This window comes from Anopheles darlingi, chromosome 3, assembly GCF_943734745.1.
Source record: "Anopheles darlingi chromosome 3, idAnoDarlMG_H_01, whole genome shotgun sequence".
Classification (NCBI taxonomy): domain Eukaryota; kingdom Metazoa; phylum Arthropoda; class Insecta; order Diptera; family Culicidae; genus Anopheles; species Anopheles darlingi.
The window spans coordinates 35,284,130-35,310,938 of record NC_064875.1 but is presented as its reverse complement, the minus strand read 5'-3'; the positions used below and the strand labels follow the sequence as shown (position 1 = coordinate 35,310,938).

General features: G+C 40.3%; 10 protein-coding genes across 42 annotated transcripts in view; 5 read left to right on the top strand and 5 right to left on the bottom strand.

Moving 5' to 3' along the window:
* Positions 1-5,031, bottom strand: part of LOC125955869 (sodium channel protein para) — a 33,378-nt gene extending 28,347 nt beyond the window's left edge. For all 25 annotated transcript variants that reach the window (XM_049687135.1, XM_049687139.1, XM_049687134.1 and 22 more), the window contains exons 1-3: positions 4,517-5,031; positions 1,654-1,728; positions 1,250-1,437 (exon numbers count right to left, since the gene is read on the bottom strand). In XM_049687135.1, coding sequence (XP_049543092.1) covers positions 1,250-1,396 — 147 coding nt within the window. In that variant the 5' untranslated portion in view covers positions 1,397-1,437; positions 1,654-1,728; positions 4,517-5,031. The remainder of the gene's footprint in view (positions 1-1,249; positions 1,438-1,653; positions 1,729-4,516) is intronic.
* Positions 5,032-6,008: 977 nt separating this feature from the next.
* LOC125956509 (DNA-directed RNA polymerase III subunit RPC1) lies at positions 6,009-11,248 on the top strand. Of its 2 annotated transcripts, none has more exons than XM_049688453.1 (9): positions 6,009-6,119; positions 6,328-6,390; positions 6,464-7,424; positions 7,487-7,693; positions 7,976-9,239; positions 9,313-9,748; positions 9,879-10,406; positions 10,483-10,990; positions 11,060-11,248. In XM_049688453.1, the coding sequence occupies exons 2-9, from the start codon at positions 6,347-6,349 to the stop codon at positions 11,246-11,248; spliced, it is 4,137 nt and encodes a 1,378-aa protein (XP_049544410.1). In that variant the 5' UTR covers positions 6,009-6,119; positions 6,328-6,346. The 2 variants fall into 2 exon arrangements, with proteins under 2 accessions (XP_049544410.1, XP_049544411.1); XM_049688454.1 differs by having other exon boundaries at positions 6,015-6,119; positions 6,306-6,390.
* Positions 10,870-13,622, bottom strand: LOC125956510 (CXXC-type zinc finger protein 1-like). Of its 5 annotated transcripts, XR_007469182.1 has the most exons (7): positions 13,473-13,622; positions 13,017-13,168; positions 12,828-12,949; positions 11,685-12,755; positions 11,332-11,559; positions 11,081-11,206; positions 10,870-10,985 (listed from the first exon to the last, which is right to left on the bottom strand). XR_007469182.1 is itself a non-coding variant. In XM_049688458.1 (6 exons), the coding sequence occupies exons 2-5, from the start codon at positions 13,047-13,049 to the stop codon at positions 11,337-11,339; spliced, it is 1,449 nt and encodes a 482-aa protein (XP_049544415.1). In that variant the 5' UTR covers positions 13,050-13,168; positions 13,473-13,622; the 3' UTR covers positions 11,153-11,228; positions 11,332-11,336. The 5 variants fall into 5 exon arrangements, 4 of the variants coding, with proteins under 4 accessions (XP_049544415.1, XP_049544413.1, XP_049544412.1 ...); XM_049688458.1 differs by lacking the exon at positions 10,870-10,985 and having other exon boundaries at positions 11,153-11,228; XM_049688456.1 differs by lacking the exons at positions 10,870-10,985; positions 11,081-11,206 and adding an exon at positions 13,396-13,423 and having other exon boundaries at positions 11,324-11,559.
* An 81-nt stretch (positions 13,623-13,703) lies between these two features.
* On the top strand, positions 13,704-15,266 carry LOC125956513 (vacuolar protein-sorting-associated protein 36). Its single transcript, XM_049688464.1, has 2 exons — positions 13,704-14,002; positions 14,063-15,266. Exons 1-2 carry the CDS (start codon positions 13,907-13,909, stop codon positions 15,128-15,130), a joined length of 1,164 nt encoding a protein of 387 aa, XP_049544421.1. The 5' UTR covers positions 13,704-13,906; the 3' UTR covers positions 15,131-15,266.
* LOC125956512 (F-box/WD repeat-containing protein 4) lies at positions 15,168-16,454 on the bottom strand. 2 transcript variants are annotated; one of them, XM_049688462.1, is made up of 2 exons: positions 15,655-16,454; positions 15,168-15,588 (listed from the first exon to the last, which is right to left on the bottom strand). In XM_049688462.1, exons 1-2 carry the CDS (start codon positions 16,452-16,454, stop codon positions 15,168-15,170), a joined length of 1,221 nt encoding a protein of 406 aa, XP_049544419.1. The 2 variants fall into 2 exon arrangements, with proteins under 2 accessions (XP_049544419.1, XP_049544420.1); XM_049688463.1 differs by having other exon boundaries at positions 15,484-16,454.
* Positions 16,455-16,795: 341 nt separating this feature from the next.
* On the top strand, positions 16,796-17,429 carry LOC125956515 (vacuolar ATPase assembly integral membrane protein VMA21 homolog). The gene is made up of 2 exons (XM_049688466.1): positions 16,796-16,937; positions 17,002-17,429. The coding sequence occupies exons 1-2, from the start codon at positions 16,896-16,898 to the stop codon at positions 17,278-17,280; spliced, it is 321 nt and encodes a 106-aa protein (XP_049544423.1). The 5' UTR covers positions 16,796-16,895; the 3' UTR covers positions 17,281-17,429.
* Positions 17,376-18,475, top strand: LOC125956514 (uncharacterized). Its single transcript, XM_049688465.1, has 2 exons — positions 17,376-18,131; positions 18,201-18,475. Exons 1-2 carry the CDS (start codon positions 17,376-17,378, stop codon positions 18,453-18,455), a joined length of 1,011 nt encoding a protein of 336 aa, XP_049544422.1. The 3' UTR covers positions 18,456-18,475.
* Positions 18,476-18,660: 185 nt separating this feature from the next.
* On the bottom strand, positions 18,661-20,393 carry LOC125956511 (proteasomal ubiquitin receptor ADRM1 homolog). Of its 2 annotated transcripts, none has more exons than XM_049688459.1 (3): positions 20,245-20,393; positions 19,571-20,140; positions 18,661-19,472 (listed from the first exon to the last, which is right to left on the bottom strand). In XM_049688459.1, the coding sequence occupies exons 2-3, from the start codon at positions 20,116-20,118 to the stop codon at positions 18,662-18,664; spliced, it is 1,359 nt and encodes a 452-aa protein (XP_049544416.1). In that variant the 5' UTR covers positions 20,119-20,140; positions 20,245-20,393; the 3' UTR covers position 18,661. The 2 variants fall into 2 exon arrangements, with proteins under 2 accessions (XP_049544416.1, XP_049544418.1); XM_049688461.1 differs by having other exon boundaries at positions 19,571-20,135; positions 20,245-20,385.
* Positions 20,394-20,631: 238 nt separating this feature from the next.
* Positions 20,632-23,188, top strand: LOC125953801 (oligoribonuclease, mitochondrial). 2 transcript variants are annotated; one of them, XM_049683582.1, is made up of 4 exons: positions 20,632-20,655; positions 20,845-20,986; positions 21,067-21,106; positions 22,228-23,188. In XM_049683582.1, the coding sequence occupies exon 4, from the start codon at positions 22,332-22,334 to the stop codon at positions 22,974-22,976; it is 645 nt and encodes a 214-aa protein (XP_049539539.1). In that variant the 5' UTR covers positions 20,632-20,655; positions 20,845-20,986; positions 21,067-21,106; positions 22,228-22,331; the 3' UTR covers positions 22,977-23,188. The 2 variants fall into 2 exon arrangements, with proteins under 2 accessions (XP_049539539.1, XP_049539538.1); XM_049683581.1 differs by lacking the exon at positions 20,632-20,655 and having other exon boundaries at positions 20,765-20,986.
* Positions 23,189-23,191: 3 nt separating this feature from the next.
* On the bottom strand, positions 23,192-24,535 carry LOC125953800 (uncharacterized). The gene is made up of 4 exons (XM_049683580.1): positions 24,517-24,535; positions 24,300-24,449; positions 23,963-24,235; positions 23,192-23,894 (listed from the first exon to the last, which is right to left on the bottom strand). Exons 2-4 carry the CDS (start codon positions 24,397-24,399, stop codon positions 23,206-23,208), a joined length of 1,062 nt encoding a protein of 353 aa, XP_049539537.1. The 5' UTR covers positions 24,400-24,449; positions 24,517-24,535; the 3' UTR covers positions 23,192-23,205.
* Positions 24,536-26,809: the final 2,274 nt, after the last annotated feature.

Below are 26,809 nucleotides of genomic sequence, written 5' to 3'. Positions count from 1 at the left end.
AGTGTTACTATTGCAATGCATTATTAGCACAATTTCTCTTGCAATAGCTATTTGCGTATTTGTGATTATGATGGGAAATTACTAGCAATATTCCAAGCGTGGGTGTTTTTGGAGCAAATTGTGGGATAAATGACATGTTAAATGGTAAGGCAGATTGAATGTCACTCTACAATTTCTCTCATTGTAATAGCTTTGAAACATTAGGCGCACCGCACCGTAAATCAACACCATTCGACATTTTATGCAGACGAAATTTGGAAAATTAGTTTCAACCATTTCATTGTGTTTGTACGAAACAATATAGCATAACATCAATCTTGTCAATCAATCAATCATCAATGTTAATTATTCTTATTCTATCAGATGAAATTACCAAATAGTATACCTTACTATACTCAGCGCTTTCACTAGCAACTAATACCGCAAATATTATTTTGGAAATGTTTTTAAATTTATCCGATTTCAGACTATGTAAAACCAATTCGAAGACTTATAGGAGCGACAAACTCTTTAAATTGCGTGAAGAGAAATATATTATGAGTTTGATAAAAATCAAGATACCATTAGTAAAACAAAATATTTCCAAACCGTTCATTGAAATAAGGATTTATGAATTTACTATATAGTTCGTTAGATTATAGTGTATTCTGGTTATCAATTACCTTAAAAAATATCGAATGTCAACCTACGTTGGCGGAAACCCCACTTTTAAATAAAACAAAACCAGCTGTATAGGAGAACTTATAAAGCAATGAAAAAGCACCCTTAAATATTCGGTTCGTCAGTTGTATCAATGACAACAAAATCAAAATTTACTTTACCATATGGAATACTTTCAATTTCAGTAAAACATTTTTGCACAACAATATATATGTACATATAGTAAAGCATATCAGTTAATAATAGACACTAAACATGTAAATGTAAATGAGAAAATAGAAAGAAGAATTATGTTCACAATGATGATATGTTCTCCAATTATCTCATAACAATCAGTATTTGGTTGTATGGGGAATGTAGAAGTAATTACGATAGCAGTAAAAATAAACATAAGAAAGGGTTATGATTAAAATGAGAAGAAAAAAACAGCAGATTTATTTGAAAAATTTATCACATGGTATAAAAAACCATAGAGTATCGACAACGGATTACATAAAGTACAGTAATGGGAGGATATGAATGAAAGTGAATAAAAGCTATTTTAAAGCGTTGGGATGTATCTTAGTAAAAAAATTAACAATAAATTTACCTCTCCCTCAGCCCGCTTTCTTTCCAATTCTCGCTGCTTTGCTTCCTCATCGGCTATTCGCGCTTCTATAGCTTGTAATGATTCACGAGTAAAAGGACGGAACAAACTACGTTCTTCCTCAGATATGGAGTCGGAGTCCTCGGTCATTGTCCAGATGGCCCAAAGTGGGAACCTTAGTGATCCAAGGCCTGTGTAAAATAAAAATTTAAATGACAATCTGTAATGAAATAAAATCTAACACGTCGGTCATGGCTTGAGATGAGCTGTGAAACCTTGTAGATGAATTGATTAAAGAAACAAGTAACGGCCCCAATGTTAAGTTGCGATTGTTTGATACGTCTTTTAATAACTGCTATCCGATCAAAAATGGAAGATTTTCTCTCGCAGAAAAAGAGATTTCTTACATGAGGCTTATGAATTTCGTTCCTCAGATCACAGATGCATGTTCGGCGCCATGTTGGTTATGACGCATGTAATTCCTGTAAGAAAAATGTATATTCTTGATGATATTTCATCGTGTACATAAAACAATACGTCTACAAAACATGAAAATGTACTTAAAACTATTACTATCTAATATGAAAAACAATTCCCGGACATACTTTGTTGCATAGTCTAGTTGCGTCTGGTATCATTTAATAATACCAATGTTGCCTATTATGTATAGGATACTTATATTTGAATTACTTGGCTATAATTTACTCATGGTTTATAGTTTTACTTTAAGAAAAAAAATCAATCGTGATTTTTGTATTATGAATATCCCAGAGATCTACAACTATTCTTTAACTTCATCATCTTTGGATAGATTTGATACGTCTATTTCATTAAGTAGCCAGACCCTATTCTAAATGTATAGCTCCTCCGTTAGTTTCCATGGGGACACAATCCGCAATATTGTCAATCCCATACAGAATGACGTCATATATGACATGCGCAATGAATAGTTCCAATTTGTATCATTGGTTTTTTTCTTCTAGAACAATTAGTTCAAGGGATATCATCCCATTCTGCAGGAATAAATCTTCAAAGTAAGTTATTCACTATTGTATGACTAACACTTTATTGTAAAAGCCGATCAGGCAAATAAATATCAATCCTGCCTTCGGTAAACAACTAGCTACCTCCTCTCTACGAGTGGAGTAATTGACACCAGCACTTTCATCGATTTTCAGCCCCAAAAAATAACAAGTTCAAGTGGAATTGCTGAAAGATATTCTTTTTAAATAAAAAATTAAATCAACAACATACGTTGAAATGCAGTATTAATAGTGCACATGTAACGCATGCGCATTTCATTCTGGAATGTCCTAAACATAAACATACAACGCGACGATAAGCTATTCGTTTGGTACGGTCATGAAGATAGGCTTTCCCCTTGTGACAGGATCTAGGAAGATATTAAAAATCACTCGTTAAGTTTGGTAATTTTTGTTAATTGGATGTTCTCTCTATTTGAAGTAAAGTCTAACTTCTAGGGAGTGACTATGCTCATTGAACTTTTTGATGATGACTTCTATTTGGAAGTAGCCGAAGTGCACGTTACTATATTTAATTCAAATTTCAATAAACAAATGGAATTACTTCAGCTGTAGTAAACAGCTGAATTAATACAGATGTTGACAGAACTGTTACAATCGAAAAATTGTATTCCAGCCATTGTTCCGATTTTCGCTATTATATAACAAACAAAATATACAAACAATATTAAAACACTTTGACGATGTTTGTGCATCTAGGAATGAAGGACAAAATTCACCTGCAACACGTTTAACCTTTTACGATATTGTGCAACGATTTGTGAAAGTATCGGCATAAACCAATCATAATCAATATTCACATCAATCATTACCTATATTCGAAAGTATCAGCACAAATAAATGTGATGCAAAGACATTTCGTGACCTTTAGAAAAAATATTCACTTGGAAAGCCTATGTGCTCGTTTCCTCGTCATTTTTTTTAACGTTATCAAAATAATTGCTGTGTGTTTTAGTCAAATCCTAAAAATATTAAATAACAACGCTAACATTTTGTAGATAATCAATATTTTGGATAGTATAATAAAAAGAAACAAACATACTTTTGATGAAATTCACATTTTTTGACAGATATAAAGTTCTCTTTTAGAGATAATATTGCATAAAATTTTGGAATCAAGCGAAGCAAAACTGATAGAGACCTGACGTCTTGCACCTTAAAACATCAAAGCCTGTCTGTCTGACTGTCTTAAAACCAAGTCTTTTAAAGTCGGAGACCCACACTATCATATGTAGACAACTATTGCATCTGATCCCTTGCGAAACCCTGTGGTATTTTTTTTACTTGTTTTTAAACACTTTCTTAGAATTAATTGTAATTGGCATTTTGACCGAATTCCTCCTAGAAATATTCTTATCAATGCCAAAGGTTTCCAAAAAATAAAACTGAGAAAAGGACAACACGGACAAACGCAACGCGTTTAGGATACTTTTTTATATTTTTCGTGAAAACTTCGCAGAGTTCTCTCCAAAAGCTCCAGCGCGTGCTATCGGGTGTTATGTTATTTTTTAAAGTTGTATAAAAAACTCTAAAATATGCCCTTTTTAGTGCAAAGACCACTCTCCCCTATGCATTTTTATATTGTTATGCATAATTCATGATTTTTACAAGAAAATAAATAGTATCTTCCGATTGGGAAAGGTGTTCTGTTTACTAAGAAGTTCCTTTTAAAAAGGTATAGTTTATTGTATTTAGTTAAAGGAAATCAACAAAACAAGAGCGAAAAGCAACGCATTTTTAATGAAAAAGTGCGAAATCATCATTAAACCAAAATTATGAACATCGTTGCAGTTTTTCAACACAATGGCCAGTGGTAAGTAATTCCGTAAATGATACTCGACCCCGCCTCGACAAACTCTTTACACGTTGTTCTATTACGTTCTATATGCGGCATCTCTAAATTTTAATGGTTGCATTTAACGTTTAACGGGCAAACTATTGCTTCATAATAAGTTTAAAATTCAAAGAATATGTACTACACAAATCAGAATCCACTGATTAGTATAGCGGAGTATAGTAGAGCAAATAAAAGAGACTATTTTTTTCTCCACCCCGTTTTGCAAATGAGATTCAAGTGCATTCCAGAAAGTCGGATGATAAAAAATTAATTACTTTACAATCACAAGTGGGGCGTATTACACATAGAAGAAACTTTACTATGTACTATACTATACTACTTTAACTTTACATATGCATATCTATCATTAATGCTGAATCAGTTATTTACCATTGGAATTTAGTATGTATCCTTTTTAGACAGGAAGGGATCGATAAGCTTCCACTTTTGCTTGCTATGATTTTATGGTTTTAGAACTGCGACTACCTTAAAAGACACTGTTTCTGATGCTTCACTTGTAAAAGTCTGTAATTGATGGTGAAATTGGGCTGAAATTCCCTTGCAAAATGATTTTCACTTGCAAAATGATTTTCACTTGCAAAATGAGACAACACCTTAGCACACCATTTTCACAAGCTTGCACTCACGAACTGAACATGTATGCACTAACACAGCACGCATACAGCTTCCTTTTACCAGCAGAAAAGTCCTTAGTAAAATCAATACAAGACTCTTGCACAAAACTAATCACGTTCAACAAAATCGAAACACAAACTAGCTTAGGTAAAACTGCGTTCTTTTGTATATTTTTTGGGAAAATTTGGTGTGAGATTTTGAGATGGAAAACTCACTGATTTTCTTCGGGTTCTCTAGAGGCTTCCTAGTGCAATACCGTACAGTTCCGCATCAGGATCAGGACTTGCCAGCCAACAGAAACGCCTTGAAGAGACCTTAGTAAACGTGCTTAGTGGTTCGTTTTGATTGCGCGTGCGCATCAATTTTGGCTGCATGTAGCGTATTAAAATCCCACCGTGCCTTCGCTTCGAGCTTCGTGCTCGAAGTTTTTGAGCCTTCGAGGAATCTCGAGCTCGAAAAATTCGAGTCTTACAGCGGTGGTAAGAAAATAAGAGCAGCACGTACTAGTGTTTTGGTTTTGAGGTTAGAAAATTCGAGTTCGTTCGAAAAAAGCGAATTTTTTAAAATTTCGTGAATTTCGTCATAAAAACTAAGGTAAAAAGAGCAAATTAGCATCATTCGCAACTCCCGCCGGCGTTCTCGTTGACCGGAAAAGCGTAAAAAACGAGAAAAACCGCAGAGCGAAGAAAAACCAGAGGTATAGCCTTTTTCTATCTCCAGCTATAGTCTTTTGATGGCCCTTTTCGGCCGGTTCCTCCAGAGATGATACCCTTTTGGTGGGCCTTGCATTTTGAGGTTATCCACAACGGGCTTGACCTTGAATGATCAGCTGGTGGACGCCAAATCGGAGGACAAATCAGAAATCGGAATCAGAACAGCCGATTCTTTTTCCGAAAAGCTCAACTTTTATTTTCTATTTAAATATTTAAATTTTTTTTTAAAAAAGCTATATATTTTTTTACTTCAACTAAAATAAACCCATATAAATCCATATAAATTTCATGGAAATATATTCATTTTTATTTATAATATAAATTTCCCCAAAAACCACGGAAAAGAGTTCTAGCTTATCTTTTCGCTTTACCTAAAAAGAATTCTTCGAGGTCCGGCTCCCTATCAAGCCCAGAGGTACAGAAATCTGCGGCGAGATCCGGGTGTCTGGAAAGAAAACCCGCGGAAACCGGCAAGTTTTAAAAATTGTGATTTTGCAAAGGTTTTTTGTATTAACGATCGAATTCTCCTTCCAGTCTGGAGCTCACGGCAAGGTCCTGCAATTAAGATTACGGATACGCTACCAAAGATCAACAGATTGCTCCTAATCGCACCAGCAAAAATCCGGAATATACGAATCCCTGCAGTAAGTATCTTTCACCGAATATGTTAGACTCAGGTTGAAAATGGAACGAACAATTGAAGAAATATCGGCCAATCCAAAGCACTTATGTTTATTGTCCTCGGATTAATAACTAAAGCCATGAAAAAGCATATTGGGAATATGATTATTTTTATCGGGCAAGCCGTTTGTAATGTTCAAACTGCCTAGTTTCTTTGGTTTATTTTTCAAGATCTGGTGGAGCGTGCAAAATGCCGAAAGAACAATTTCGCGAAGCGGATGTAATAAAAAAAATGTAAGTAATACTCATGGCCTATTCCAAGCGCCCGGAAATATTTGCTTCAATAATCCCCATCCTTTTTTCATAGATCGCATGTGTCGTTCAATATTGACAGTGCCCAACAAATACAACAAGAAGCGCATCTCCAGGTGGTGGCAAAAAACTTGTACAATCAGAATTCTGAACGAACCCCAGTTGCGTATGGGGTTTTGGATAGGCGAATGGGTGTAAGCCAGAAGGATGCCACATGCGAGACGTGTAAAAAAGGACTCAACGACTGTGTCGGTCACTTTGGATACATCGATCTAGCACTACCTGTCTTCCATGTGGGACACTTTCGCGCAACAATAACGATTTTGCAGTCAATATGCAAGACATGCTCCCGCGTTATGCTGAAGGAAGAAGAAAAAAAACAATTTGCAGTACGTTTGATGAATCCAAACCTGTCTTACTTGGCAAAGAAGTCCATCCACAGCCAAGTGTTGAAAAGGGCAAAGAAAAACACCAAATGTACCTACTGCAACAATCTAAACGGACCGGTGAAAAAGGGACCTGGTCTCATGAAGATATTGCATGAACCATTTCGAGGAAAGAAGGTGACCGATCCCTTGGTATCAAAGGCTCTCGCTGATATGTTTTCGGTAACAGAGACAAACCGAGAGCTTTCCCAGTCGCTGTGCCCTTCTTCTCTGTCGAAGGAGCTGAATCCAGTCGAGGTACTAGACTTATTTAAAAATATTCCCAAGTGTGATGTACCGCTATTGGGCATGACTTCGCCAGATTCAAATCCAGCCGACCTGATCGTCACTCGTGTGTTTGTACCTCCGGTATGCATAAGACCGTCGGTGGTGTCGGAAGTTAAGGCTGGAACGACAGAAGATGACCTGACTATGAAGCAAAGCGAAATACTGCTGATCAGTGACGTGATATCAAAGCACATGGTCACGGGGGGCAAAATCGAACTAATTCAGGAAGATTGGGACTACTTGCAACTACACTGTGCTTTGTACTTCAACAGTGAACTTTCTGGAATTCCATTATCGCTAATGGTAAGCTCATCTCTATATGCTTAGACATTAAATTGTAACGTGCATCTAACATTTTTTGGTAGCCGAAAAAACCAACGCGCGGAATAGTGCAACGTTTGAAAGGAAAACAAGGTCGGTTCCGAGGAAATCTTTCGGGCAAACGTGTTGATTTTTCGGCACGTACCGTTATTTCGCCTGATCCAAATCTCATGATTCACCAGGTCGGAGTACCAGATAGAATAGCTAAGATTTTGACATTCCCCGAAAAAGTTAATACAGCGAATATTAATGTAAGTATTTGTGTAAAATTGTGCAATTATATTAGTCATTAAGCAGCGGTAAGATCTTAGCTATGAATCGTACTTCTGATCCTCTCCTCTCCTTTTTACTGCTCCTTCCTGCTCTTTTGATATTCTGATGGCTATTTGGTGCATTTTTACAATTGACATTAAGTTGTTGTTAAATGTTGTTTTTTGTTGAATCTGTAGATTACAACAACTTATTTGTTTAAAAAAAAACATCAAAGCCATTCTAAGAATTTCTGATATATTTTTCTTTTTCATGCAAATCAGCGAATGCGTCAACTGATTCGAAATGGCACAGAAAAACATCCTGGAGCTAATTACGTACAGCAAAAGGGAAGCGCTTTTAAGAAATACCTAGCTTACGGAAACCGCGATAAGGTGGCGCAAGATCTAAAGTATGGGGATATCGTTGAAAGGCATCTAATGGATGGTGATGTTGTGTTGTTCAATCGACAACCAAGTTTACATAAGCTGAGCATCATGTGCCATGTAGCCAAAGTGCAACCACAGCGAACATTCAGGTTCAATGAGTGTGCCTGCACCCCTTACAATGCCGACTTTGATGGAGATGAGATGAACCTACATTTGCCGCAAACCGAAGAAGCCCGTGCCGAAGCATTAGTTCTAATGGGAAATAAATCGAACCTAGTGACACCTCGCAACGGAGAACTGTTGATAGCTGCAACACAAGATTTCATAACTGGGGGCTATTTACTAACCCAGAAAGATCAGTTTCTCACAAGAGAACAGGCCATGCAGCTTTCGGCATGTATGCTTTCTGGCCCAGATGCCAATATGGTAATAGATCTCCCTCGTCCTGCTATAATTAAACCGCGGAAGCTCTGGACAGGAAAGCAAATATTTAGTTTAATCATGAAACCAAATACGAGATCATGCGTGAATGCAAACCTCTCGGCCAAAGGGCGAAACTACACGCATGGCGCAGATTTATGCGTGAAGGACTCCTGGGTGATTGTGCGGAACTCGCTGTTGCTCTGCGGTGCAATGGATAAAAGTACGCTAGGATCAGGTACTAAAAATTGTATATTTTATATAATTCTGCGAGACTTTGGCGAAGAGTACGCCATACGTTCGATGTGGCGCTTAGCTAGGATGGCATCGTTTTTTATGATGAACCACGGTTTTTCGTTTGGCATTGGAGACGTTACACCAAGTCGCAAGTTACTGGAGGAGAAACAAAAACTGCTTGAAACGGGTTACCGTAGGTGTGATGAGTATATAGCGGAAATGAAGAAAGGAACTCTTCAGTGCCAACCCGGTTGTACCGCAGAACAAACACTTGAGGCAGTTATGTTAAAGGAATTGTCCAGCATTCGGGAACTGGCAGCGAAAGCATGCTTCCGTGAGCTGCATCCAACGAACAGTGCCTTAATTATGGCCCAGTCTGGATCAAAAGGATCAAACATTAACATTTCTCAAATGATTGCTTGTGTTGGTCAGCAGGCTATCAATGGCAAGCGAGTTCCAAACGGATTCGAAGACCGTGCTCTGCCGCATTTTGAAAAGCATTGTAAGTTTGGTCTTTTTCTTTAGCATCGGCGGGTTGATCAAGCAACAATATTTTCTCTTCATTGAAACTCCAGCAAAAATTCCTGCAGCCAGAGGCTTCGTGCAGAATAGTTTCTATTCAGGATTAACACCGACGGAATTCTTCTTTCACACAATGGCCGGCCGTGAAGGTTTAGTTGATACCGCGGTCAAAACTGCGGAAACGGGTTACTTGCAAAGACGACTAGTAAAATGCCTAGAGGATTTGGTTGTTCAGTATGACGGGACGGTACGGAATGCAATTGACGAGGTCGTCGAGTTCACTTACGGAGGTGATGGCTTAGATCCTGTCTTCATGGAGGTTAAGAATAAACCGGTCGACATCGAAAGACAATTCACGCACGTTCGTAATATGTGGCCGTCCCGCACCGAAAATCCACTACGAGGCGAGGAAATATTCGAAGTCGGAGAATATGTTCTATCAAAACCAGATTTCATCAATGTTAGAGCTGACTATAGGAAAGAATGTTTGTAAGTACTAAAGCTGGGTCGTACCGACTGACTTTACCTAAAACTATGGCGTAACGCTATGGCTATTAATGTTCCATTGTTTTCCTTACTATTCCATCATATTTTCTTCAAAACAATCCCACGACTGTAGGGAGTTCCTAAAAAAATTCGGTACACGTGCGGCATCCATTCAACGGCGCTATCAATGCGGACCTAAGATAGCAATGCAAATAGAGCGAACTACGGCTGGTCAGATAGAACAATTTTTGATACAGGTTCGCAACAAATACAACAAAGCGGAAACGGAACCTGGGACAGCGGTAGGTGCATTGGCGGCACAGAGCATTGGCGAGCCAGGCACGCAGATGACTTTGAAAACCTTTCACTTTGCTGGAGTAGCATCGATGAACATCACTCAAGGAGTACCCCGCATCGTTGAAATCATAAACGCCACTAAAGCTATCTCTACACCCATTATAACAGCGGAGATTGCTAATAGTACAAATATGGAGTTTGCTCGGAAGGTTAAAGCCCGCATTGAAAAGACGACTCTAGGCGAAATATCATCATACATCGAAGAAGTGTACCGATCGGATGATTGCTTTGTGTTGATCAAACTCGACCTAGAGCGCATCCGCGTGCTCGGGTTAGAGGTCAATGCTGAAACAATACGCTACTCGTATGTTTATTTCAACGATTGAATTTGAACGAAGCCGCAAAAACATGCATAATGTTTCATTTTCATTATATTTTAGCATCTGCACGTCCAAGATGAAACTAAAGCAAGAGAATGTGCAACTTTATGGACCATCGCTAATAACCATACGACCGGACAGTAGCAAACACAGCCACAGTCTCAACGCGGAGTTGCAACGCCTTATCGTGGCTATCCCGAATGTAGTAGTTGCCGGATTACCACAAGTATCACGTGCCGTAATTGCCGTCGACGATTCTCGTGGGACATCAAAGTTTCGCTTGTGCGTTGAAGGATGTGGCCTGCGTGATGTGATGGCTACTTACGGTGTTATCGGTACGAAAACCAAAAGCAACAACATTTTGGAGGTATACCAAACACTGGGGATCGAGGCAGCCCGCTCCACTATTATGACCGAGATCACGGAAGTCATGGAAGGGCATGGAATGAGCGTCGATCATCGGCACATTATGCTGTTAGCTAGTCAGATGACTTCTCGCGGTGAAGTCCTTGGTATCACCAGGCATGGGTTAGCCAAAATGCGCGAATCGGTGTTTAATCTCGCTTCCGTAAGAAAACAAAACGTCATAACATAACGCACGAATTACACTGATTATTCCAATTCTTTCTTTTTTTAGTTTGAAAAAACAGCTGATCACCTTTTTGACGCTGCTTACTACGGGCAAACAGATTGCGTAGATGGCGTTTCGGAACGTATCATTCTAGGGATGCCAGCCTCGATAGGTACGGGGCTTTTCAAGTTGATACACAATCACGATGATTTCCTGCTCGATACAAAAGAAGAACCTATTTTTAATTTAGTGTAAAGTTAGATGATTGATGTTTATATTGAAAAAAAATAAAAAATGCGACATTCATAAAAAAGGATGACTCAGAAGATGACTCATACTGGCACTAGAATTTTCCTGCGCACAACTTTTCCATCAGCTCATGGTTGTAGGTTGAGTGTAGCATAAGTCCTAGCACACCAGCTCGTGATGCCATTGCTTGCCGTATTTGGCGCTCTTGCTCCACCAGTTCATCCATTTTTAACCACTGTCTTACACGTTCGAGATCAATTTCCGCTCTCCGAATTTTTTCCCACACATAGTGCTTAAAACAGGACTTCTTCGGAGCACTGATTGAAAACAGAAGAAAACACATTTAAAATCAATTTTGAAGGGAGCAAGTCAAGGACATCGATGGGTGGAGGGGGGGGAGGGGGGGTGGGGATTGTAGCGTTAAGTAACGTATTGAACATACCGGCAAAATTCTCCCGTTAGCTGAAATACGTTTCTCACCAATGGACAACCGCAGACGTCGGTGTCGTTAACCTTTGGATCCTTGCAGTGCTCGGGGCATAACACGCGCAGCCGCTTGCAGTAAGTCTTGCTGCCGGGATTATAAAAGTCACAAAACATGGAATTGCCATCGATGCGAGTTTTGAAAATGCTTCCAAAGCTGGCTTGGCTTTCGTATTTGTTGAAGCACTTTTCCATGTGGCGTATTGCTGTTTTGGAATGTATCTCGTGACCGCAAGTTATGCAGTACATCGACATTTCATCCTCCATGTCAGTACCATCCAACGCAGTCGGATCTAACGTACAGCGTTTTGCGCGATCGACCAGCAAGTCCAGTTCTGCACGTCGCTTATCTAATTCGGCTAAAGTAGCACGCACAATGGTTTGCTTAGTGCGTATCGCTTCCAACGATTTCTTGTTCTGTTCCTCCCCGATGGCAGGACTGAGGGACCACTCTTGAATGCGTTGTGGTAGCACTTGAAAAATTCTGCTAGTAGCCAACTTCATCCCACAGTCGTTCGAGCAATATTTGGACTGTGGCCGAGCAGTCATTATGCAGCCAGGGCCATAACATTGCCGCTCTCCTTGGAGTGCCGGATTAATCCATACCTCCGGGCTTATTGAACGACGCTTTTTTTTCAATCTAGAAGCTGTTTTTAAGGCCAAACGATTCTTTTTGCGACTTGCGATGTTGACACAGACACGCAATTCGCATCGTTGCTTTCGACCATTTTTGGATGGTCCCGTGCAGGCGTTACAGTTACCGCAGTTATTGGCGCGACATCCATCACAATGACCACACCGTTTCTCGGATGATGGTATTCCGTTCGCCTTTTCTGTCTTCCGCTTCGACTGCTTCTTGTCCTCCGGATTCGCCGTCGTCCCCGGAGTGGGTACAAGCCTAAAAACTGTTTGCAACGTTGGATCTTCTTCCTTGCACCGCTGACAGTAATAGTGTTTAATATGCTTGGCCTCCTTTTCCGAAACATTGATGCAGTCTCCGTGATACCATTCCTCGCAAGCATCACATCCTCTGCAGTTTTCATGGAAAAGAAAAAGATAACGGTTGTAAAAAACGAATTGTTAACGTTAACGCACTCCATACATCATAAATCGGGATGAGTCAGACGATCGGCAAAGGCAGTAAGCTTGTCCATCCTGTTTGAGAATCGTTGCGATCTTGCTCTTGCGTTCCGGCAGGTCGAACTCCTTGGCAATTTCTTCTTTCTATAGGTAAACGGTTCAAAGAACGGTTATGATAATTTCAACCGAAAGACTTCTAGTGGTTGCTTACCGATTTTTTACTTTTTTTCTTCTGTTCACTCATGATTACTTGCTATCAATATTCGCGAAGCGCTACGCGAAGAAAAGCGTACTCGCGAACGAACGAAAATGGGAAAATCGGATGCTGGCGTTCCGGAAAGCGATATGCGTCTTTTTCTGCGTCTTGATAAAAAAAAACAATTTCATGTGAGAAAAGAAATGTGAAATTCAACAACCACACCCCTAGCATAAAACTTTTTCGGAATATCAGCAGGAGGATTGAGTTCCAGGACATAAAACCAAGATGTTTCAAATCTCTTCTCATCCCAAGGAACAACAACAACAACAACAATATTTCCAATAGAATCCCAGCACGATGAGCGCCCCGCGTAGTCTAGTTTCTTACTTACTTACTGCCGGATTCGGATGTTATGCTGGCTAGAAGGAGAAGGCGATCGTTAGTGCAACAGATCCTTGCGAATCTTACCGTTTGCCGAAGCGGGTTCCGAAGGGGGTCCGGATATCGTGCCGCAGATTTCTGTACTCTCCAGGGTCGATGGTGAGCTGGTAAATTGATGGCCTGCTTTTTTTACAAGGGCTATTTCGTCGCAATAGATGTTTCCCTGGCTGTTCAGCGCTTTCCTGTGACCCGAATGTGATTCAGTGTTGTTATACAAGTGATATATAATATGCTAAAATACATAACATGTTTCAAAAATACTATTATCTGAAATTAGTTTTCTGCTTCTCCAAACAAACCCTTCAGAAACATTACCAAAACCGTACCGGTTGGATTGCAACCGATTCGAGGCCGTCCCATACTGCCTATCGTGGGATAAAGTCGCACTTTTGTCCTACTAAAACGGCGTACTTTCCGTACTTGGGAAGTAACGCCTCACGGGAAGAGGCACCTAATCAGAAATGAATAGGTTCGAGTACTGCCAGGCTCGCTTATGGGAAAGCGAATCGTTTGTAGCCAAAGATCGAAATATTAAGCTGTACAATGGAGACGAAAAGGTAAGAGAAAGGTGAAAACAAGCGACGCGAAAATATGATGATGTTTTTCCTGATTTACAGACGAGTTATGACGACGGGGAGTTAATATTGACTTCGCACAGATTGATTTGGGGTCGAAATGGCGAACTTGCTCGTGGAGGAAACGCGCTTTCTCTGCGACTGCTGCACGTAACGTCGCTTGACCAGGAAGAGGCCAGTTCAATGCTTTTTGGGAAGAAAAAAAGAATTATTCTTCGATTAGGAGAGGTGTCCGCCGATAAAACACCAGGACCCATGGATGATAGCATTGCTCATTTTGTTAAAATCTCTGGCCGCAACGGGGTCAGCCAGACCTTCGTAGAATCGCTGAAAACGACAATTTCTGCACGAGTGTGGACAGTCACTACCGCAGGGGTCTCCGCAGCAGATACCGCGACGCCCACTACTACCAAAACGCTGCGCACCGGAATCGGCGGAATCGAGCGCGGTTTAGCAGAGAAGCAAAAACTAACGGACCAACACATAAGTATCGCTTTCCAGGATCTAGACAAGTTGATGGAAATGGCGAAAGACATGGTCGCGGTAACCAAAGTGGTTAGCTCCAAGATACGCGAACGTCACGGGGAAGTATCGGAGGATGAAACAGTTCGCTTCAAGTCCTATCTGATGAGTCTTGGCATCGATGATCCGGTAACTAGGGACGGTACGCGAAGCAGCTCGGAATACTTCATGAAACTATCGCAGCAGCTGTGCGAAATGCTACTTGATCCCATCACTGAAGCGGGTGGTATGATGTCGCTGGCAGATGTCTACTGTCGTATGAACCGAGCCCGGGGATTAGAACTCCTTTCGCCAGAAGATGTTTTAAACGCGTGTAAACTACTCACAGGACCGATTACACTACGATCTTTCCCCAGTGGAGCTATGGTATTGCAATTAGAAACTCATGACGATGTACTAGTTTCGCAACGAACTACTGAACTCGTCAAACAGTACACCTCAATTAGTACCGACGAGTTGGCACGTTGCGAAGCCATTTCCTTCATTTTGGCCAAAGAACGCTTGCTAGCGGCTGAAGCTTTTGGTTACATATGTCGAGATGAATCGATCGAAGGATTACGGTTCTTCGGCAATAAATTTATTCAGTGATTTTTCAATCTAAACTCACTAGACATGTAGGGTCAAACTATATCGATGCATAGTCTTTCTTTACAGCCCAGTCAGCATCAAAGTGGAGTACCCGCAAATTATAATCTGTTACAAGGAAAAGCTGCGCAACATCTGCCTTTATACCATACACTGGTGAAAAACTATGTTTTCGTTTTGATGGAAAATACATTTGCACACAGCGATTTGGTACTCGAAGGTCGTACAAATTGGAACGATGATGATACTTCATGCCACAGTGAACTGCGTATGATCCGTTATAAAACATACAATAAACCGAGGCATTATAAGGATCGCTCCAACAAGCTTCGTCATTACCCGTTCGTATATCAACCAGTCGCATCGAATCATCGAAGTTGCCAGTAAGCAAACAGTTTTCATCCTTCCATATCAAGTCGTACACAGCCTTGGTTTGGGAATTTAGTTGCATAACAGCACAACTTCAAAGAAACAGTAAAAAAAATTATTCGTTTCCGAACCACTCGTTCAATGGTAGTTTTGCAAACCTCTGTAAATCGATCATTTGTAGTGCTTGCTTTCTTCCGCAATGAAACATTCCTGCCGCTAATCGAGTGCCTTTCAATTTAATAGTCTCATAGGCCCGTGGATATACGTGAGAATGCTTCAGTTCCGCATTTTCAAAATCATGTTCTCGCCAGCTACGATTCAAGATGTATGTTGCTTGGAATTTGGTAGTAACTGCATACACGTTTCGGCAAAAGTCTACTGATTTAATGACATCCGTAGCTACTGACTGCAAAGTTGTTTGTCCGGTTGTACTATCATAAATCATGATCCTGCCGTCCAAGCGCCCAGCCAAAAACCGATCATTTTCTTTCGCTAGGCTCGATATGTCAGGATCACGCCGGCAGCCCACTTGCCAGTGAATTCTGGTATCTACCAAATATCGATTTTTCGTTCTCTTGTGAGCCTGCAAGCATCCACCGTGGGTCATGTACAGGAAATCCTTATCGATATCCATCTGGGAGATGTACATGACGTTGTGCTGAAATAATGTATGTTCCTCATAGCGCCCATCACGCCAGTTCTCTTCCAGCTTGGCCCGCTTGCGTGCCGTGTACTGATACAAACTTAAATTGCATGTTTTCGGTGAATTGACCACAAGAGCCAACATGCACTTTTTGGAGTATACAAATCTCTGAATTATGTGTTGAAACTTTTTACAAACTAGCAGGCACCGATCCAGGTCTGCTACGGACAGAAATAGGAATACGTGAGCCAAGGAGTATTCATCCAAATCCTGAAGGGCCATCGCTTTCCCCGAAGGAAGTTTTTCAACCAACATTCCTTGTGCCTCGTCCTCCTGTGAGACATCCAGTTGTGAACAAAGTTTTTAAGGTAAATGCACCGTTGGTTTTAAAATCTTTACCCGGTTGATCCGTAATGTCCCGAGGGATTCCTTCTTGATTTTCAGCTCAACTCAACGCTAAAACCAGTTTTTCATTCGTTCCTCAGGCACTTCGGGCATCGGTGTTTCGGCTTTTGCCAAATTCGAATAACCAACTTGATTTTCGACTTCCGTTTCTATGCTTCTTAAACGATTGCTCACGATATAAGAAAGGCACTTTTTGAAACCGGCCCTAAATGATTTATCGTTCTTTTCGCTTTCTGTGTCGTTTTAACTCTCGCGTGATCCATACGTTACCGAAGGGTTGCTGTGTCTGGTCACGAGTGGCTAGTGGCTTGTTAAAAAAAGTGTTCGCGAAAAGACCCTGCCTCGACCGTGATGTCCAAGTCCAAGCTGAATAAAATAACCATCTCGCAAGCTGTAAGCACAGGTAGACAACAATGCTAAAAGAAGCTGACCCATGAGTGGCTTTTCCAATCAACAGGAGCAGAGAGCCGAGTATCGTACCTTCAAAACTGTGTTTTTCTACTGCATACTCATAATCGTATTACCGGTGACCACGTTCTTTTCATCAAAATACTGGATCTTTGACGGGGTTTTCCAGCTAACGCACATCGCCAGTAATATCTACTCGGCTATAAGTGCAGTCATTGCACTACACGTTGCTCTGTTCCTGTTCATATACAAAGCGTACTTTTCTGTTAGCTTAGACGCTTCGACTAGCGGTAGTAAGACAGATAAAGTCATCCAGAAAGAAGACTAAGGCGGACTTTTGCCGTGTGCCTCGATTCTACTGAGTTGCAGTTGTTACCCCATCGGTTTTGGGGAATAGCGCACAACGGCGTGTAGCATCGAATCATGAATAAAATTAACATGAAACTGGGACAGACCTTGATTGTGGAACTTGAGGAAGAGGTTATTCTCGGCGAGCTAATGCACGTTGCATCCGACAACACCTTCATCAAGTTGGCCAATGTCCGTGACATATCGGCAAACAACCTGCTTGGCAATCAGGCATATTACAGTTCGGAAATACGGGACATACAGATTGTTGATGATGCTAAAGACGAACCGGAATCCAGCACAGAACATACAAGAGTTAAGCCTGCAGCGAGTCATCTTTCGCTAGAATGTCTCAACAGAGCACTGAAAAGGGTAGAAAACTGTATATATATTCAACAGCTCGATTCGAATTATCATGACGCTATCAGCGTTCTTAAGAAAGAACGAACGCTTGCCCTCGCCATGGAAGGGGTTGAGGAAGGAAGACATGCTAAATCGGTTTCACTGCTCTCAATAGCCACGGACAGCGTGATTTATATCTTCGACATAAAATGGATAAACATTACAAAAGATCTGCGCGAACTGATGTGTAGCGATCATTATAGGCGCGTTTTGCATAATGGCCGCTTTATGCGAGATATCCTGCTCCACCAATTCAATATAGTTCTCGGACGATGCTTTGACACGATGGTGGCGCATATAGCTATACGTAAAGCAGCCACCGGTGATGCATTAGCAGACACGGCGAAGGAAGCGCCTGGAACTATTTCCATACAAGAGTGCATCGCCTACTACTTGAAGTTGCCAGCAGAAAACTTTTTCAATGATAATGTAAGTTACGATTGACTCTATACACATGGTTATTCCTCTCTCAAATATACCGTTCGATTTTGTCTATAGGTTAATTATGATTTGCGCCCAACAAGCAATGAAGCTAAACGTGAGGCGGCCAAGAAAATTGGTTTTTTGATCAGTCTTCAGGATCACTTCATACACGAAATTATGCTGAAACGTTTCTATGAAAGTTGTGATCAGTATTGTACTAGTCTGGCTTGCAACGTGGACTTCATTGATAGTTTAGCGGAGGTGAAGTCGGATGGAAGCCGAGCCGTTACTGCTGTTAAACCATTCAAACTGGATACAAACGCATCATAGCATCGTTGCATAACGTTATGAAAGATTCTAAATAAACAGGGGTAGACGAAGTTTAAACAGCTGGAGCTAACAGCACGATTCACATGTATAATAGCCTCCAGCATGATTTTATTAGAATTTCTTTTTGTTTTGCGATTATGTTAAGAAAAAGAGCGACAAAGAACATAAATTTTTAGACATGAAAGTGGTGGTCTATATCCTTAAATCTACCCAGCCATCTCGTCATCTTGATCCTTCTTATCTCCCTTGTTTTTATGACCATTCTCTTTCTTCGGTACTTCAGATGATTTCTGCGGTTCATCGACGGTAGTGTCAGCGAGGGCAGTTGGTTGCTTGCCAGTGGCACCGATAGCGTCCTCCGGTATCTCGAAGTCCCTGTTGCTGTTTTCTAGCGCTTTGACAAATTGTTCCAGATCCCCAGCGTTTGCTGCTGCAACGGCCTCGGAGTTGAGTTGGAACTGGGAGACCACTGGTCCCAATTGTCCGGACTGCATCGCGTTGGAAAACATTGATAGGGCCTGCTGAAATTGCGGCGAAGAAATCGTTTCTTTGAGTTGTTCCTTCTTATTTTCATCACCTTCGAGTTGTGGAAGATGTTGCACTAGAGCGTCCACTTTCTCCTGGTCTGCCAAGATCGTGGCGAGTGTTTCTGAGTTGACAGCGGTGGCTAGATCAACATTGTGCCGTTGACCGCTGCCTTCTAAACCAGCTGCATTCATTCCGGAAAGATAGTTCTGTAGATCTGACAGCAATATTCTCGAACCACCGTCCGCTGCCGTATCGGTTCGATTGTGGGCCAGTCCCGAGGAGGCGCTGCTGGAGGTTCCCTGGGCGGAGGATTTCGTGGAACCTACGTTCTTTTTCGGGGCACGTGGCACTAACGATGCGTTGGAAGCATTGGTGGGGGTAGTGGTAGTACCCGCACTGTCAGCATTACTTCCAGATGCGTTCGAAGTGTTGCGATTCGACGGCGTTACGGCATTTGTGCGGCTACTTGAAGTATTCGAAGACGACCGCCTGCATTTGGGTGACAAACAAAATGATCATATTTATTGTTGTGCAGTGAAGCATCATGACAGTGAACCATGCGTAGTTGGTCATATTTCGCTACTTACGTCATAGACCCCAACAGGCTGCTCAATCCACCCATCTGGCCGACCCCTCCGAACAGTTGCATTAGCTGTTGCTGAGACATGTTATTTAACATGTACTGCAGATCGCCGCTCTCACTGGCTCCATTTCTTCCGCCCGTTCCAACGTTATTTCCCGATGGCGGATTGTTAATTGCCTCATTAATTCGCCGACACCATTCTTCATCGCGATCTGCTTTCGGTTCTTGCATCCAGAAGAATAACTTCCGGCTGGAGGATTTAAACTTGAGAACAAAAACGCGACCGTTCTTAACGTATTCGAGTTTTTTGAATTCGCAATCATCTGGAAACAAGATCAGGTCGTCTTCCACGTTTCCCGTTGTACGGTCTTTCCAACAGAAATGTATCAAACCGTCCTCTGCTTGATAGACGTAGACCAGCCCTTTTCGATTATCCGGATGTACCATCTTGTTGACCATATTCATCCTTCCGGCCCGGAATTCCACGAGATGCCGATTTCCTGCCGAGCTGCTGCCGAGAGCATTATTACTGCCAAATATCGGTCCACTCATTGTGCTTCACACGTTTTCTACACTAAAAAAGTTCAAGATCGTCACAAATAATGATCTTCTCCGCGGTTGTGCTGCGTTTTGGTTAAGGCTGCTGAATATTTCGGAGGATGCGTTGGCAACACTCACCACAGGGCTTTAGCTAGAAGAATGTAGCGATCTTTAAACCGATACGGATGGAGATAAGAACAGGATTTCGGAGTGCACAATGATTTGGACGGTGTTCTTCGATGGCGTAATTTGTTCATCGTGACAGGCGTATTTTTGGTCGTCATGACAGACAGGGGGCGTCCACACCAACCGCTTTGACAGCTGCAACTGTCTGTTTAGCCTGGGCCAGACGATGCTCAACTTTTGGCAATAAGGCGCCTATTCCCGTGACCGAGCCTCCAGACGGAAGCGCAAGAGTTTTCGCGAGAGTTTTGAAAGTTTGGCTCAAACTGAGCTAAACTTTCAAAACTCTCAACCAAACGTGCAAAGTTTTTGCGCTGCCGTCTAGAGAGCCGGTGACGGGAATAGGCACCAAAGATTTGACAGTATGTAAGGGTTAAAATTACACGTTTTGGCATTAATTTTTTCGTTTACGCTAGAGTTTACGCTCCGTGTGGCATGGCCTAATAGGCACGTCTGAATTGTTTCCAAAGTTTTTATTTTTGATTATTATTTTTGCGTGATGTTTTTTTGCAGGAAAGCTACTAACTGAAACTAACAAAGTGATTATTTTTGCAGGAAAGCTACTAACTGAACTCCTCTGCCGATTCATGCAATGCAGTGACTGTCACAAACTAGCTGTAGAATCTGTGAAGCGCGAAAACGCCCGGCGAGGCATAGCAGACAAGGTCAATCTTGCGTTAAAGCAATTTTAGGCAAGGTATTATTTGCAGTTCTACCTGGATTGTAGAACCTGGATATTGAATAGAACGTTGAACTAACGACTGTTCTCTTTTTTAGCATCTAACTACAAAATCTGGCTTTGCATCGTGTTTTACGGGTGAGTAAATTTGATCGTAGATTTCTGTAGAAATACGAAATTTCAAAACAATTTATAGATAATTAAATTTTTTGCTGTTCGCAAACGCGCAAACGTTGTAAGGTGCACCGATATTGCTGGAGATTATCTTTTTGTATCCTTAGCCCATTTTTCAAACGCTGGAGTCTTCTAAGATTTAGTTTCTTAATTAGATTGTTTTCTTTCAAAGTGCCAACATCTAGCTCAGTAAACTGTAGTCTGTTCTGGAAATCACACAGTTTTTCCCGTACCTGGGTCGCACCAGCCACATCATTTTCAAACTGTTTTCTTGAAGCGGTCATGACTTTTTTTGTTTCCTCACATTTTTCGCCGTTTCGATTGATTTCCGCCCTGAGCTCAATGTATTGTTCCAAAGTAGCGTCTGTCATGTGCTGATTAATTTTTTCGTTTTTGATTATATACGTATATAAATGTTGAATAGCTCTATATAGTTTCTTTCGTTCCTTCGAAAATTTCAATTGACTAATCAGCATTAAGGTTATCAATTGTTTCACCTTCTTCTCAGTTGACAGAGGGTTGTTTCGTGTTTTAATGGGTGATGACGATCCCATTAGAAAAAATTTAGAACTAACGTTTCGAATTTGCTCGCGATACTCTAAAATGGTTCTCAATGTTTCCGTTCCTTGTCGGTTTTGGCTAATTTCTGAATCCATTTTTTCTTTTTCGGCAACATTTCTATTTAAGAGTTCAGAATTCTTCTTGTGAAAGAGCAGCGCTTCTTTGGAAGGGTTTGCATAAACATCTTCTACTGAGGAATGAGATGTATTTCGAGCTGAAATTGATCAAAGCTGTTGTTAGTACAACGTATTAAGACAACAATTTATCATTCACACAATTTTCATCGCTATGGATTTCGACCATAATAGGGCGACAGGATCGCCGACGCAAATCCTTTTCAACTGCTATTTGCAAAACATTCAAGTTATGTTTTTGTTTTACAATCGGCATTTTGGCACAGTTTTTTATTACCAATCACCAGATAACAAAAACAGTTTTCCTCGTTTCGTTAACTGAAATGATCAAATTGCCGAAGAATACTTGATTAGTAAGGCAATGAAATAATTTTACAAAATTACTTTTAGGGAGGGCTACGCAACCGAACTGTAACAGAAGTGGAGCAACCTTTCTTTCTTGGCGATCTTGGCTGCTCACGATATTCTGGTCATCGCTTCGCTCATTGTGTTAAATGTACAAAGCATACAATTTGTTGAGGCTGAACTGTCTTAAGTCTTATTCCTTAAGAAAATATTCCTCGACCCGCCACAAACAAATGGGAACCCATTCGTCTAACAATATTGTATGGATTGATTTAGAAATGACTGGTTTGAACGTAGAAAGGGATAGGATTATTGAAATAGCTTGTATTATTACCGACAGTGAGTTAAATATTACAGCAAAGGGACCAAATATAATTCTTCATGAACCAGATAGCGTGTTGGAAAGTATGAATGAATGGTGCAAAAAACATCACCTTCAAACAGGCTTGGTTGGGGCTGTTAAGGAATCGAGAATCACCTTGGAGCAAGCGGAAAAAGAAATATTAGACTTTATTAAACTGTACTGTCCTCCGAAAACTTGTCCAATGGCCGGCAATAGTATATATATGGACAGATTGTTCATCTCCAAGTATATGCCTACGATGAACGATTATCTGCATTATCGCGTTATAGATGTTAGTACCATTAAAGAACTGTGCAAGCGATGGAATAATATCGCTTACTCGAGCGCCCCTCCTAAACGATTAGTGCATCGTGCTCTAGACGATATTTTAGAAAGCATAGCCGAACTTACATACTACAAAAAAAAGTTTTTTCAAACTACTACACTTTAATGAGATTTCCTTGGTAGATTTTTCAATTCAACACACTAGCAATTTGCGAACGAAATGAACAGAATGAATATAGATTTCCGCGTTAATAGCTTCATCGTGAAAGGCTTCATCCATTGTTATGCTTAGTGTTTAAACAATATTTTTTGATTTTCTTTTTTGAATACAATACTTATGATCAAATAAAAAAGCTCAGAAAAGGAATGTTATTTGTTTGTTAGACAGCTCAAATTTATTTGTTTGTTAGAATATTTATTGTATGGGCATCTTCGGGGATAGTTTTTACGGTTGCGGCTAAACTATTAACCGTGCAACAGTAAGTGAAACCTTTTGAGAAAATATCGAACGACGTCGTGTACCAACCGGCTTGCTTACAAATGTCGGGGCAAAGGAACTCATCATCACTGATTGATGTACGATAAGGATTATTATTTGTAACGAATGCAATCGCTGCACTCGTAACCGTCGATTTAAGGATCTTCCAAGTCCATTTAGGAACTTCTATGCCAGATGCACTTAGTGTAATCGGCACCATGGTCCCATTAACGTGGGGCAATGTTAGCACATCGTATGTTCCTGTATAGACGATTATATCATGTTGCATTTGATCGGCAACGGTACGTCCCAGCTTTTCAATAGCTAACCAATTTCCACCATTAACCTTTTGCCACTGAGGAGCGACATTTATGTAGAAGTAAGTATCCCACTGCCAGGTTCTAAAAATACCGTCAGCGTCTGGAGTCATGTGTCCACGAGCAATGTAAGATAAACTAGAAACAAACTTAGCAGCCTGCTCGGAAGATCCGAGCAATTGTGTCAACCGTGCTAACTGGGATCTTATGGTATATGCAGTATCTGGCGCTGTACCGCTCGGCATTCCCGAAACTTTAAAAGAAGGACGATACGACTCCACTATAGCATCTATAATAAAGACAAAAACTCATTATATTGAATAAGCCTGATGGTGTGCAGAATTTAGCCTCTCGTACCTAGGATTGAATCCCCATGTATCATGTGTTTGGTGTACACAACGGAAGCAGTTGGTACGTTGTAACAAACTTCGAAATGTTTTACAAATCCTAGTGCATCAATTTGGAATCCGATGTTACGAATGGTTCCGTTATTGCCGCACACTTTATTAGTAAGCTGGTGTTCGCCCGTAATTGGCCGCGAGCAAACAACTTGCGATATGTTGACAAGATCGCCGTTTAGAATGTATAAGTTTCCGGTGACACATGTTAAAAGCGTTGTTTCTAAGGTGCCTATGTGATGGAAACCATGGGTTCAGCTAGCTCTGAGAAGAATTTTCGATGCTTTTATACTTACTATTGGCTACGCCACTTCTGGGACAGCTTATTAAGTTTGATTCTGCTAATCCCCAAATCAGTTTTCCATCATTTGGTGTCCAAAGATTGTTATTACGCATGAACACTGGTTCCGGATAGGGAAGATCCGTTTTGACGTTGATAACACATTCTACCAATGTTATACGTATATGTTAAAATTTAAACTGTTGAATACATTATAAACGAACGTTACTTACGGCCCGCGATCGATGTTAAAAGATATACCAAAGAAATTAAAGTACACCACATTGCGCTGGAAGGTACTCTGCGACGTGCCTTTTCTTTCGTCTATGTATTATATATGTCAGGTGCCTCATCTATTATGTCTTTTAATAAAAATGGGAACACGTATAAATGTATCTACTTTCAACTATGAATAACAATTCATTGTTCGTAATTGACTCAATCCACCAATTGTTCGTCAATATCTTAGATAAACAAGTAAAACATATGTTTTTAGGCGAGATAAGAACACCCCAACGCAAACCTTCTGGTGTAGTGCTCAAATTACAAACAATTGCATTTAAAGAAATTAAAAGTTTTGTTTCTGCTAGCTGCTTTAAAGAAATTAAATGTTTTGTATGCTTATAAAGCGAGTTGTTGAAAATTAAAGAGAATGATGTTTATTGCAAAAAAATAACAACAAAAACTTGCCTAGAGCTACATATCATTCGATAGGATTACATGGTTAATGATAATTTTTTTTATTTTGTAAGCATCGATGCAAAATTTGCTAGGATCGAAGTTATTCATAACCATGACCAGGACAAATCGAAGTTTCCGATAAATAAATGGTATTTTTGTTTACGATAAACGAAGAATGAAAAAAGACTAATGCGTTAGAAATTCGGACTAACTGCTTAGCAAGTAATTAAGCAAGTATGCAAAAACAAATAATTTACACCCACCGCAGTTGCACAACAATCGTTGTCTCCTAACCTAAATGCTAACCGGTGCAGATGGCAATAACCTAGATACCCATTTTCTTGCTTCCTGGAGGAACTACAGTGCTTTCTCTCTCTTCCAATATCAGCAAGTCGAAAGAGGTCTTGAGTTTAACATCATGACTGGTTTTTTTAAATTGATAGTAAATATTCCACACCTTTTCCCTCTCTCTGGGTTCTTTCTTTGTATTACCAGAAACCTGTCTTGTGTCTGTGGAGAGTGAAGCAGAAATTCACTATTCCACTGCATGCAGCAATATGCAGTGATCCTCTTATGGATGTTGCATCTTTCAGCATCTTCACGAGTTTTGTTCGTTTCAGTACGATTCTTCCATAAAAGTGAGAATATACTTTCATTTGTGCGCTAGATTGACCGTTCTTATGGTCTTGATCCGTGGTATTTGCACGATTGGATTTTTGTCTGTGATATTTATAAGGACTCATTGTTATCGGGCTACTGGAGACTGGTTTCCTAGATAAAATAATAAATACCTCAATGAAACTTAAAGCAACCATTTCATGTAGAATAACCTGTTGTGTTTATCAAGCATTTGCTTTCAAAGTAACAATTTTTTTTTAATTATTCCACATTCTATATACTAAAACATATTTCTTTTCGTTTGTGCATGAATACATTGCTGCTAACATTATTGTTTTACTAAAGCTTTATATCGTACGAAATTCAATATAGAAAAACCATCTTTTCTATGAGTTTATTTTTTGTCACAAAATCACAATGTCACAAAATCGTTAGTTTGTATAATGGCCAATAAAGCTTACCATTTACAACAATGTAAATAATAATGTAAATAATGTTCACTTCATTATGTGACTGTTGCAATGCTACTTAGAAAGCTTTATTGGCCATTATACAAACTAACGGTTACATTATTTTTTATATCAAACACTATGCGAACATAAATATAGAATAGATATTCCAATTAAAGTTAGATCAACCTTGTAGGAGATTCCTATCCAATTCCAATTCAGGATTTGGAAAACTCGAAACTCTGATTCTTAAGTAAGTTTCGGGTCGGATACTTTTTTTTGCTTGTGATAGTTTTTCAATGGAAAGAAGCGAAAATGAAATCGAAAAAAGATGTTAGCGAAAGCTTTAGCTTGGCTAAACGCGGCATTTGTGCTGACATCTCCGGCACTATAGGTCTACTGTGATAAAATTATCAAAATCCTACAAAAGAATAAAGCTATAAGCTATAAGCTAAATAGCGTTTTTCTTTAAGCAACGGATGATAGTACATATTTGAAAGAAAGTAGTAAGATGTATGGATGATGATATTTTGTTACACTAATAAACCAAAACAAAAAGGATACAGCAACCACATTCCATCTTGACGATGGTCGTCTGTATCGGGTTTGTGCGCTGAAGCGGGTTTTGCTCGGTGATTAGCTATCGACCCATTTTTCTCCGCTCTGCTGGAGGAAAAGGTGGACCAACTCCACTTGAACAGAAAATCTTCAGTCTTTCACCGCACTTGGACATAACTGGCGGTATCCGCCCAACAACAATCTTTGGCGTATGGTAGTA

What these genes read in the sequence shown, in the direction of transcription:
- LOC125956509 (XM_049688453.1), top strand. Translation starts at nt 6,347, where the DNA reads ATGCCGAAAGAACAATTTCGCGAAGCGGATGTAATAAAAAAAAT. An exon ending in TTAATACAGCGAATATTAAT is followed by an intron (nt 7,694 to 7,975) that starts GTAAGTATTTGT and finishes CATGCAAATCAG; the next exon opens with CGAATGCGTCAACTGATTCG. An exon ending in CGGTGTTTAATCTCGCTTCC is followed by an intron (nt 10,991 to 11,059) that starts GTAAGAAAACAA and finishes TTCTTTTTTTAG; the next exon opens with TTTGAAAAAACAGCTGATCA.
- LOC125956510 (XM_049688458.1), bottom strand. Translation starts at nt 13,049, where the DNA reads ATGAGTGAACAGAAGAAAAAAAGTAAAAAATCG. An exon ending in GACTCATCCCGATTTATGAT is followed by an intron (nt 12,756 to 12,827) that starts GTATGGAGTGCG and finishes TGAAAACTGCAG; the next exon opens with AGGATGTGATGCTTGCGAGG. An exon ending in CTAACGGGAGAATTTTGCCG is followed by an intron (nt 11,560 to 11,684) that starts GTATGTTCAATA and finishes GTTTTCAATCAG; the next exon opens with TGCTCCGAAGAAGTCCTGTT.
- LOC125956513 (XM_049688464.1), top strand. Translation starts at nt 13,907, where the DNA reads ATGAATAGGTTCGAGTACTGCCAGGCTCGCTTATGGGAAAGCGAATCG. An exon ending in TGTACAATGGAGACGAAAAG is followed by an intron (nt 14,003 to 14,062) that starts GTAAGAGAAAGG and finishes CCTGATTTACAG; the next exon opens with ACGAGTTATGACGACGGGGA.
- LOC125956512 (XM_049688462.1), bottom strand. Translation starts at nt 16,454, where the DNA reads ATGTTGGTTGAAAAACTTCCTTCGGGGAAAGCGATGGCCCTTCAGGAT. An exon ending in CAAATGATCGATTTACAGAG is followed by an intron (nt 15,589 to 15,654) that starts GTTTGCAAAACT and finishes GTTTCTTTGAAG; the next exon opens with TTGTGCTGTTATGCAACTAA.
- LOC125956515 (XM_049688466.1), top strand. Translation starts at nt 16,896, where the DNA reads ATGTCCAAGTCCAAGCTGAATAAAATAACCATCTCGCAAGCT. An exon ending in AAATAACCATCTCGCAAGCT is followed by an intron (nt 16,938 to 17,001) that starts GTAAGCACAGGT and finishes TCCAATCAACAG; the next exon opens with GAGCAGAGAGCCGAGTATCG.
- LOC125956514 (XM_049688465.1), top strand. Translation starts at nt 17,376, where the DNA reads ATGAATAAAATTAACATGAAACTGGGACAGACCTTGATTGTGGAACTT. An exon ending in AAAACTTTTTCAATGATAAT is followed by an intron (nt 18,132 to 18,200) that starts GTAAGTTACGAT and finishes TTTTGTCTATAG; the next exon opens with GTTAATTATGATTTGCGCCC.
- LOC125956511 (XM_049688459.1), bottom strand. Translation starts at nt 20,118, where the DNA reads ATGAGTGGACCGATATTTGGCAGTAATAATGCTCTCGGCAGCAGCTCG. An exon ending in AGCCTGTTGGGGTCTATGAC is followed by an intron (nt 19,473 to 19,570) that starts GTAAGTAGCGAA and finishes ACCCAAATGCAG; the next exon opens with GCGGTCGTCTTCGAATACTT.
- LOC125953801 (XM_049683582.1), top strand. Translation starts at nt 22,332, where the DNA reads ATGTACAAAGCATACAATTTGTTGAGGCTGAACTGTCTTAAGTCTTAT.
- LOC125953800 (XM_049683580.1), bottom strand. Translation starts at nt 24,399, where the DNA reads ATGCGTAATAACAATCTTTGGACACCAAATGATGGAAAACTGATTTGG. An exon ending in CAGAAGTGGCGTAGCCAATA is followed by an intron (nt 24,236 to 24,299) that starts GTAAGTATAAAA and finishes TCCATCACATAG; the next exon opens with GCACCTTAGAAACAACGCTT. An exon ending in ACATGGGGATTCAATCCTAG is followed by an intron (nt 23,895 to 23,962) that starts GTACGAGAGGCT and finishes TCTTTATTATAG; the next exon opens with ATGCTATAGTGGAGTCGTAT.